General features: G+C 50.5%; 1 protein-coding gene across 1 annotated transcript; it reads right to left on the bottom strand.

Moving 5' to 3' along the window:
• Window positions 1–677: 677 nt before the first annotated feature.
• On the bottom strand, window positions 678–9,101 carry LOC146784302 (uncharacterized). The gene is made up of 7 exons (XM_085635688.1): window positions 8,880–9,101; window positions 8,265–8,317; window positions 7,024–7,114; window positions 6,517–6,569; window positions 5,583–5,664; window positions 4,774–4,953; window positions 678–1,373 (listed from the first exon to the last, which is right to left on the bottom strand). Exons 1-7 carry the CDS (start codon window positions 8,896–8,898, stop codon window positions 1,201–1,203), a joined length of 651 nt encoding a protein of 216 aa, XP_085491814.1. The 5' UTR covers window positions 8,899–9,101; the 3' UTR covers window positions 678–1,200.
• Window positions 9,102–10,908: the final 1,807 nt, after the last annotated feature.

Genomic DNA, 10,908 nt, shown 5'->3' with positions numbered 1-10,908 from the left:
GACTGTTCCCATGAGGCACAGGGTCAGACTGATTTGGATATGGCCATGTCTGAACTGGGGTGGCAGAGTGGGCTAAAGAACGGTGATGGATCAAACCCAGATCTGTTGACTGGGTGTCAGTGTTTGATTGGTTCTGATGCTCCGTCCATCACCACCCCCTTTTGTACCGCTGTGTCCATTGTTGCAGCATCAAAAACCACAATTAAACATTCATAGCTTTCCTGAAAGCCGGGTCTACGCTCACAAGGAAAGACATTCAACAATACTGCTGTCACCCTCATGTGCTTTGTGGTTCGCCCACACTAGGGAGGCAACTACTTTGTCTAACCTGCAGGGGCACCTCAACCATCTGAGTGGTAGTCACAGAGGTATCCTACAGTTACTAGGACTCATCCCATTAGCAGGTGTAGGGTTAATTTCTCGTTCTTCCCAATCCCAGCGATGTGTCAGGCTGGTCCCAGTAGCATCCATTTGGCAAACAACGCTGTGAGGATAGCCCTCAAATATGGGAAGAGACTCCATTTTGAAAGTATGTGCTCCCGGTATCCTCTTGCCTACAGGGTGATTGCATCTAGGGATACATTTGATGCATGTTTCCCATGTACAACAGCCAGGCACTCACACACCAAACACAGAGGGGTATCTTGTATGGCTTTCATAATACTACAGAAACAATCTAACGACACAACCAGTCTTTTTTTATTTGTAAATATATAGAAACCTAGGAAAAGAACATTAAAACTGGTTGGTGTGAATAAGTATTTGGCACCAGGGGTAAAGTAGCAGCACTAAACCAGACACACTCAAGATGTACTTGCACAAAAATAGTCTTCGTGAATAAGCATTTGCTGCCAGTGGGGACAGGTTTGGGCACATGCAACGGACCCTGGACGGTGTTCATGAAACAAAGGAGCTATGGAAATGTTGCAAATTAAATTTTTTAGTCATATGGCTCACAGCTCTTGAACACAGAGTTTGGAACTGGCGACCTATTCATTGGTGGCCATCGATAAGCACCCAACGATGGAGAGGACTAGGCAGCTTAATCTCCAGAATGGAGTCTACAGAAAAGTTGTATCCAGAGTCCTGAGTTCCACGCGTGACAGCAGTGGAGGGGCCTCACCAGCCCCATCGCGGGCCTTGCACATTGATGAGGTGTCCAGCACATCTCAGAGCTGGATGACCTTGAAACTCTGGATGCTAGTTTGGTCCCTGGAGCTGCTCACAGTCATCGGCATGTGCTCTTTCTGCGAGGTGCTGAGGAACCACATGGGGCAGGCGGCGGACTCGAAGGTGCAGACTGGCCCAATCGCCATGAAGAAGATGAAGCGCACCAGGGCACCCTTGAGGCTGGTCAGCTTCCCACTCACTTCCTGCAGCACAAAAGGGAGAGCTTGGTTAGCAGGTAGAGAGAATGGGACAGTGGGGGACCAGAGACGCTAGGATCTATGGGGACAGTGACAGCTATGTCTAGAACGGTCTGGTGGGAAGCCGGTAATAACTCATACGCATTATTTTTTTGCATAGTGTGTTATTTCCCCTTCCCAACATACAACAGTGCTACAATTAATATCAGACGCAAATGCACATTTTCCTCCATTACCTTATGACAGGATACTGCCCGTGTTGAATGGCACAGGATAAGTACATCACAAATGAATTGAAAAGCATCATCAAGGTACAGTGGTAGATTCACATGGAGCCTTGTACCTCGAGGTACAGGAGAGGACAGCACCCTGTGGAGCTGTAAACCCTTGGGCTTAAACCCCCACCAACCCTTCCCAACCTGGAAACAGGAGTGTGTGAAGCAGGGGCATCTAGAGCATTGACCAGAAATGGGGTATAGGGGGTGGAAAATGGTTGACTCGTCTATCTCAAGGTACAAGATACCAGGCACTACCTCAAGAAGGTAAGGTTTCCAGAAATGTCAAGTTGCTTTGCAATCTGGGCCTCCTCGTCAGTAACTGCAGGGCATCCAGACCCAGTGTTTAAAAAATGTATCTAAATTTGTGTGCATGCGCAGAAGGGGGGGGGGGGGGTAGTTTTGAACGCACAAGACTCATGCACCATTCTGAGTGGGTCCCGGACATCACATTTGTATGTTCCTGAAGGTTCAGAATCTCAAGTGGGACGGCTAAAGCGGAGGCTCAAAGTTGGTTCCCAGCCAGATTTTCCGCAGCACATGTAAATTAGTGTATACATAGAACAAACCTAATCTAGTAAAGATGGAGCCCTTCAGCACTTATGTTTGATAACCAACCTACAGTGCAAACCTCGAAATTAAGTACCAAAAGAAGAACGGGGTGGTGGCTATTACGATGAAAAAAAAAAAAACTAATCTAGCGGCTAACGCTCCTTGGGAAATCTTTTGCATCGCGAAGAATCATCTGGAGCTTCCCCATCCAGTTATATCATCCGATGTCACCCCAGCCCGCTACAATGAACTCGCAGAATTCTTCCCCAAAAAAAAAAAAACCAAGATATTTACAATACATTTCCTCCCTCCTCCTGACCCAGTGACGACCTTACGAGAGACAATCCCCCTCCTCACATTCCAACACCTACTCGAGGAACTTCCAGTCATGAACCTGGACACTTTATCAGAAATCTTCTCCCAAGTATAATCTGGCTCTCCTCTTGACCCCGCCCCCCCATTTTCAATGCAACGCTGAAGTAGTACTCAGGCTGGAAATGATAAATCTATCCGTTTCTATCGGCCAGGTCCCTTCATCATGGACATGCTATGGTGAGGGCACTGCTTAAACAAGCCTAAAGTTCTGGGTAATTACCATCCCATTTCTCTTCTCTCTGGGAGAAGAGATTTTAGAAAAATAGGTCAATAGGATTCTCTTCAGGTTTAGAATCTCAATTTATAGCACTGCTCTCAAATAGGATTCCGAACACAACATGGTACAGGAACTGCCCTTCTTGCGGTAGTGGAGTCTAAGAAAATCCTCGATCAGGGGGGAGCAGTTACTATTATCCTCCTCGACCTGAGCTCCGCATTCAATACTGTCCATTACGACATCCTTATCAACAGACTTACAAATGTTGGAGTCACAGGTGGCATCACCTGGCTCCAGTCTCTTAGAATTCAGAACATTTCAAGTTTTCGAAGGAGGTAATACCTGCAATAGCCTGTCGCACAGCTGCAGAGTGCCCCACATTGATTAATGTGTACATGAGACCTCTCGCCATGATTGTCCTGCCTTTCGGGATTAACATGGTCATATATGCGGATACGCAACTGGTGGTCGCCCTTAACCACTCCCACAACTTCCGTCTGGCCTGGCATCCTGTTTACAGGAAGTGGCAAATAGGATGGAATACTCTGGTCTTAAGCTCAAGGGAGATAAAACAAGAGTTAATGGTCCTGGGCAACCCTTCCATCTCTGATCTCGGATTGGCATAGCCAAATTGTCTCACCCCCCCCCTCCAAAAAGTAAAAGTTTAGGTTATTAGGCTGGACAAGTCCTTTAAATTCAGCCATCAAGCAGTGAAACTGGCAGCAACCTGCTATGGCATTCTTAGAATGCCTTGAAAGTCCTAACCATGACAGCAAGGAGAATCATGGTCCGGGCTCTTATTCTGTCCCGCCTGGACTACGGAAACGCTCCATCTTGGGGCCCCGAAGTCAACTATAAGGAAAGTGCAAGTCGTACAGAACTGTGCAGCTCAGATGCCGCTTAATATCCCCAAAACCCAATCTGCCAAACAGGCTTTGAAGACATAACACTGGCTGCCAATTAAGGAGATTAAAGTTCAAATCTGGGCATAGCTCACAGGACCCGATGGGGAAAAAGGGCCACCAATTAATGAAGCTCATCACTTTCTATCGCCCCAGGAAATGCCTACGATTGGCTAACCTATTCTTAGCCTTAGTCCCTAAAACAATAAGATGTGGAGGTTGTTCCTGCTCATACAACACTGCTAGATTGTGGAACACCCTCCCTCCACATCGTCGCTCAGTGACCCACCATCTCTACTTCCGGAAGCTCCTCAAAATCTGGTGGTGGTTTCAAAATGCCGGCCCATAAACGACCAGTCTGTTGTACGGTCTGATGTTAATAGCGTTGGGATGCCTCCGGGTAGTTATGCGCTTAATAAATGCTGAATAATAATAATAGTGCCTGGTACCCATTGGTCACAATACCATCGCTTCCGATTATCTCTAGGCGTAGCTTGGGCTTCTCATCCACCAATGCGCAGGACAGGAAGAGGTTGCTTCCCACAATGCTCAGCGTGACGGGCTGCTTCCTGCTATTTCTCACAGGTAGCAAAGAGTAAAAGCTCATATTCAAAGTTGCTAGGGAGAAAATGGGAATGTTAATTTGTTTAGTGATAAACTGAGTAGCACTGACAAGTAATGGTAATGCTGGTTTAGTCGTGGCTTCCTTAGACAATAGAAGATGTGGCCTAACGGCTAGAGCTGTCGAATTTGGAGCTGGGGAACCAGGTTCAAGCCTCTCTGGCTCAGCAACCTGTGATTCTAGGCAAATCACTTAATCTCCCCGTGCCACCCAAAAATGAATGTGTCCTTACATAACTGGTGCTCATGTAAAGTCCTTACGTAACTGGTGCTCATGTAAAGCGCTCGCTCAAATACCTTCGGGTCGATTTCGCTATATAAAAAGATTGCAAACAATACTGCTCTGCGTGTGGAATGGATGTGCTTGACCACGCTGCGCGCCGGTGCAAGATTTACTAGACGGTACATGGCAGTAAACATTTTTAAAGCTCCTGTATTTCTACGCGTGCAGCCACGCCCCTCACCTTGGCGTTCGGCGTCAGACCCCTGTGGGTATAGGGCCACCAGCTGGGTCTGTCCGAGTGCTTTGTACAGTACCAAGCTCTTGTTGGTGGCGTCAGCGAAGCGGCACAGAGTGTTCGAGAAATGCCGGAACCCCTGGTCTATTGTCAACGATTCTGTTTGGCCAGATGAAGCGAGTTCATCTGAAAAGGAGAGATGAACAGGTAGTTAGTACAAGAGAGCAGGGCAACCCAACGCGCAGTGCTCCAGAATGGCTGCTTTCAGTGAACGTGAGTCTTTATGATAATTTCAGCTCCATGTTGGCCGCTCTCAATAGCTTGTCGGGGTCTTACTACAAGTCATGATTCCCAAAGGGAATCTTATTTTGACTGACCGTCTATTTGGTGCCATGTCCCTTTGGTGTAGAGGGGGGGGGGCTCTCTTGCTTTGCCTTACTGCAAGCCATTAACGCCCCTGGTGGGGGAAAAAAATAAAATAAAAAAAATAATAAGTTGTTTCACTTACCCAAAAAATAAACAGTACAAGAAGCCTAAAAATAGGTTCGGACAACTTAGCAAAGCCGTATCAAGGCACACTTTACCCGCAAAACTCGCACCCAATCGGTTTATATGTAAACAGACACTAACTGGTATATTGACCTAGGGGAAAAAGGGGAGGCTCGGCATTGAAACTTAAACAAAGCTTGCAGTCCAACTGAGCCGGGTGATATAGCATTAGTAATGAATCAGTCACGCTAGGATAAACCCTGCTGTGAAGTTTCAGGAAAAGGCATAAACCCCTTCCACACCTCCAGAGGAGGGCGCCACCTTACCTTCGTCGCTGAGGATTTCCTGGTTTTCCGCCCCGAAACGAAAATAAGGGATCGATGCTGGTTCGAAGCTGAAAGTAAAGGCCTGTGGAGACGAAGGCAGAATGAGGCCCTGCTCTGTGCAACTTGCTAATAAGTTCAGTCGCCATGGTTTCACAGCTGTACCCGAAGACAGTCTCAGTACAAACGCACCCACATACTCTTGCGGGGGTTGGAGGAGCGCTGACTGCAATATTTATTAGCGGTTTATTGGACCCGCCTAGGGCAACCGTAAGCACGTCATGTGGACTAGTGTCTCCTGCAACCGCTAGATGGCGCTGCAGGTTTGCCCTACTCTGGGAAATATTTTATAGACTATAAAAACACATGTACACTTTGATGTTCCCGCAACTAACAGTCCCGGGAGGGTCTGACTCGCTCTATGAAGTACGGGGCTGGTATAAAAAGCCTGTTCAAGACTGCAGTCCTGGAAAGGGAACCGATTAATGTCAGAAGAGTGCACCCTTCCAAAACGCGTGGGAAAGGCCGCTGCAAACAATTTAGTGGCTTTCAGCCATATTTCGCATCACGTTTGTGTCATGAACGGGTGAAGACAGGAGAGGACGTGGTCTCACTGTTAGACCTCCGACTTTGGAGGTGGGAAGCCAAGGTTCGAGCCTCGGGGTAGACTTCACATCCTGTGATTCTGGGCAAATTACTTGATCTCCTCGGGCCTACCAAAAAAGTGACTGTCTCCTTGAGTAACGTAACTAGTGGTCATATAAAGGGCTCCAGTGCCCTTGAGTCGAGTTCGCGCTATATAAATCTGCCCCCCCCCCCAAAAAAAAACAAAAACACAGGGGCCGCTTCACCGCAGCCCTCCACCAGTTTACCCTTCTAAATCTGGTACCTCACCCCCCCCCCCTCACCCGCATCTCCCTCAAACTCGAGCACTCACCTCAGCGCCATTACCGCCCTCCGTCAGCTCGGTCTCCATGATAGAGATGGGACCTGGAAGTTTGGGAGAAGGAAACGGCAGGGATGAGCTGCGTTTACCACAATGCATTATTTGTTAAGTCACAAGATACATTCCTGTGCTCAGTCCAGGCGGGTTTTACGCTTCGCGAAGGAAAACCGAGCGAAGCAGTTAATGCATCGGCAGTCACAACTCTAGACAGAAGTGTCGTTTCGGAGACCTCTCCCGAGACCCTTCAGGCAAGCACAGCCATAAAACATAGCACCTGCCCTACAATTGCAATTTGGCTTCCGTATTTTACCCCAAATCTGAGCTTTCGCTTAGCTGCACAACTGGCTTCCTGGTCCTTCCTTTTAACAGGGCATAGTTTCTGCAACCACACCCGACCCATCTTTTTACCACACCTGCTATAGACCCGCGCCTCCACTGTTAAGTTTCAGGGAAAGGCATAAACCCCTAACACCCCTCCAGAGGAGGGCGCCACCTTACCTTCGTCATCGTCGCTTCTGAGGATTTCCTGGTTTTCCGCCCCGAAACGACATAAAGGGATCGTTGCTGGTTTGAAGCTGAAAGTTAAGGCCTGTGGAGACAAAGGCAGAATGAGGCCCTGCTCTGTGCAACTTGCTAACAAGTTCAGTCGCCATGGTTTCACAGCTGTACCCGAAGACCGTCTCAGTGCAAACGCACCCGATGCCATCCCACTCTTGCTTGTGCTAAAGGCAGGGGGGGGGGGGGCGTGTGCTCTGCCATAATATAACAAGCATTGGCATATCCATAGGTATCGCTTTTGGGACCTTCTAAGTATTTAGTTATGCAGCACAATATCCTTGGTGCAACCACATCAACTGCTGCATGGCTAAACACTTATAAGGTCCCAAAGGCGAAACCTATTGGCTATGCCAATGCTTGGTGTGGTTGTGTGTGTGTGTGGTCCTGTGGGGAGCTTGTGTGGGGTTGTGCGAGTGACAGTAATACTAAAAGCCTCTCAAAATAAATGAACACAAACATCGAGTTTGTGGAAAGAGAAAGCACAAGTTGTAAGTCAAACGGGTGCAGCAAAACATCAACACATTCTTTGAACGAGAACATCAAAGTGCGCCGTGAAAGTGAACCGGCGAAAGTGATCGCGGGCGCTTAATGAGCATGACAAGGTTTGCCAGTCTCTGCTCCCAAGCGCGCGCCCGCGCACATGCACTGTAGCTGTAGGCTGGCCATGGTAGCATTTTTTAAGCCCTCACAAAAAGTCTCGCCAGACCAGCGCATGCGCTGGGTCAGGCGAGACCTAAAAAGCCGTGTCCCAGATAGCAGGGCGACAGTCCTGGAAAGGGAACCGATTAAGGTCAGGAGAGTACACCTTCCAAAACGTATCGACTCTTTAGAGGAATTATAAATTAAGCTCAGGTGACTGATATCACGGACTACTCGTTTCTACACACATACAAGGTAATTCAGTTTAATGGGACGAACACCCCTAAAAACAAATCACATATAAAAAAAAGGTTCTCAGGACTCAAAGTGCTTCCAATCAATGGGCAGTCGTCTCTACCAGGAGGAGGGAAGGGCCGCTGCACATGGTTTAGTGGCTTTCAGGCATATTTTCCATCACGTTTAGGCCGTGAACGGGTGGAAAAAAGACGGGGTCCGCTTCACCGCAGCATCCACCAGTGTCCCCTTTTAAGCCCTTTATCCACCCCCTCCCGCCCGCATCTCCCGCGAACTCGCGCACTCACCTCAGCGCCATTACCGCCGTCCGTCAGCTCGGTTTCCATGACAGAGATGGGACCTGACAGTTTGGGAGAAGCAAACGGCAGGGATGAGCTGTGTTTACCACAATGCATCATTTGTTAAGTCACACGATACATTCCTGTGCTCACCACAAACGGGTTTTACGTTTCGCGAAGGAAAACCGAGCAAAGCGGGTAATGCCTCCGCAGGTCAAATCTAGACAGAAGTGTCGGTTCGGAGACCTCTCCCGAGACCCTTCAGACAAGCACAGCCATAAAACATAGCACCTGCCCCACAGTAGCAATTTGGCATCCGTATTTTACCCCAAATCGGAGCTTTCGCTTGGCTGCACAGCTGGCATCAGTTTCTGCAACCTCCCCCAACCCATCTTTTTACCACACATGCTATATAGAACCGCGCCCCCACGACTTTTATGTACCCGCGTGCACCTAATAACAGAAGGATGAAGGGTACATTTTATCCGTATTCGGTCTTTAAAACATGCATTACTGACTGCAACGACTCACACACTTAAGAATAGAGCCGCCCAAATCCATTCCATGATTTTCGTATCCTTTCCCTAGCAGTTTAAAAACACAGCTTAATAAAGCGATACCTACGTGTGTAACGGGAATCCATACCGGACTCCGGGCGGGTTGTTCTCTCTGCTGTGCCTCGGAGGGTCTCCCTGCGTCGGCCTCTCAGGATCTGTCGTTTAATAAGGTTGAGTCTGTTTCCTCAGAAAGAGTCCTTGGGCCGGTCTGTAGGGATTTCGCGGCCTGCTGCTTGCCTGTACCACTCCCCCAGCAGGATGGGCTTTAGGTACCGTGCCCACGCTCCTTCTTATAGGGCCGCCTGGTTTGCAATTTCCACCCTCCAAAACTAACCCCCGCCCCTGGGATCTGAAAGGGGAGCACGCCCACCTACCTGCACACAGGTGGTGAATAGGTAAAGATGAGTGGTTGGCGTAGGGCAGGCTTCCGGTCGGAGACACCACCCTCCCTTCCCTTGGGGAGAGGGGGCCACTGGCTGCGCTGCAGGTGAATAGGCAGAAAAGCGCGTGTTTTAAAACACAAACAGATCAATGAAAGCATTTTGTCCCCCGAGGTAAGTAGAGGGAAATTTTGTACACTTCCTTCCACAACCTGTGTGCTGCAGAACACCGCTATCCTAGGGCCTGAAATAGAAATATGAAAACAGGTCCCCAATATACCAGAATGCTCCTCGTTGGTCCTGAGAAGTGCCGGTACTCTCCCGCTCAAATAAAGACGTGCAGACAGCCAGCCCCTACTGGTAGCAGCAGGTTTCTTGAACTACCTGTCACTGCTCTGTGCACGCGTGGGCCTACTTGACCCCCCTCTTTCAGAAGGGGGGCTTGGGGGGGGGAAGGCGACCGCAGGGAGTCCCCACCCCCGGGCAGTTTGGGAGGGGGCGTGTGGAGGGAGGGGTTTGCTGGCCCTGCGCGGCCGTTTTGAATTTGGGCTTGCCGGTAGGAAAAATGTAGCCCAAATGCAGCCCAATTGGAGCCCAAAAGTAACGAAATGTTGCGCAGGTATAAATACCTTGGGCGCCCGCCCCCGGCCACCATTTTAGGTTTGGTGACCTGGTGGCCGGGAGCTAGGCTAGTGGCGTGTTTTTTGTTGGTTGATAGAGTACTGTCAGGCAGTGTGTATTGTCAGCAGGTATTGTCAGGCTTCATTTTCGATGGCGTCGCAAGATTACCGGGTTCTTGAGGCCCTCCGGCTGCTGTCCGAAGCAGGCCGCATGGATTTGGTCGTGGGTGAGGTGGCGGGGCCGTCGCGCCCTACGCGTCAGGCCTCGGCCGGAGTGGCGGCTGCGGTGGCGGCGTGCTCATCGCCGAAGCGGGTGAAGCAAATGCCGGTGAGTGAGCGGGGCCGCCCGCGTCTACGAAAGGCGCCCCTCGATCGTGTCGCTTCGCCATGTGGGTCGGGTGCGGCGGGGGGAGCGGGGGGTGTGTCGGCGGGTGGGGCAGGCCTATCTGTGGTGCCGGCGAGCGGATATCTCTCCCCCGTGGTGGGAGCTAAGCGCGGGGGTGGGCGCGGGATGAAAAGACGCGCGTCGTCTGTGCCGAAGGGTGATTTATTGAGCGCGAGGGAGGGGGGACGCGCGCGGAGTGGGCGGCGGTTTTGTTCCCTGTCCCGGGTGAGGAGCGTGGGGATTTTCCTGAGGTGGAGCGAGTGGGGGGTGAAGGGGGAAAGGGCTATGATGTCGATAGGAGTGCTAGGTGTTATGAGGCAGGGGCGAGGCCTTCAAGGGATTTAGCGTCAGGAGGGCTGGGGTTGGTGAAGTCGCCTGAGTTGTGCAGGTTGGGGATGGTGCAGCAGGCGAGTGGGGGGTCAGAGCCTGATAGCCCCTTGTTGTTTTCCCCTGTTTCTTCTGCGGGGGGCGCGGGTTTTTCGGTGGGGGCGAGCTCGCTGGGAGAAGGGGAATGGGCGCAGGTGGAGGGGTGGTGTGCGGCGCAGGACTTGAGGTGGCAGGGGGAGCAGGGGTATTTGGAGCGGGGGAGTTCAGAGCAGTTACAGGTCCAGGGAGGGGTGGGCTGGCAGGCCGTAGGTGAGGAGCTTGTGGGGGGGCTGGGGAAGGGGAGTTTGGGGATGAAGGTTGGTTTGTAGGGGTCGGGGAGGCAAT

Source organism: Triturus cristatus, chromosome 11, assembly GCF_964204655.1.
Source record: "Triturus cristatus chromosome 11, aTriCri1.1, whole genome shotgun sequence".
Taxonomy (NCBI): domain Eukaryota; kingdom Metazoa; phylum Chordata; class Amphibia; order Caudata; family Salamandridae; genus Triturus; species Triturus cristatus.
The sequence above is the reverse complement of the archived record's forward strand: the minus strand, read 5'-3'. Positions and strand labels throughout refer to the sequence as shown.

Bases quoted from the DNA above. Each gene is read 5' to 3' on its own strand.
- LOC146784302 (XM_085635688.1), bottom strand. The intron at 6,570-7,023 runs GTAAGGTGGCGC...CCAAACTTCCAG, and splicing joins CAGAAGCGACGATGACGAAG to GTCCCATCTCTATCATGGAG. The intron at 5,665-6,516 runs GTGAGTGCTCGA...TCGTCTCCACAG, and splicing joins AGGGCGGTAATGGCGCTGAG to GCCTTTACTTTCAGCTTCGA.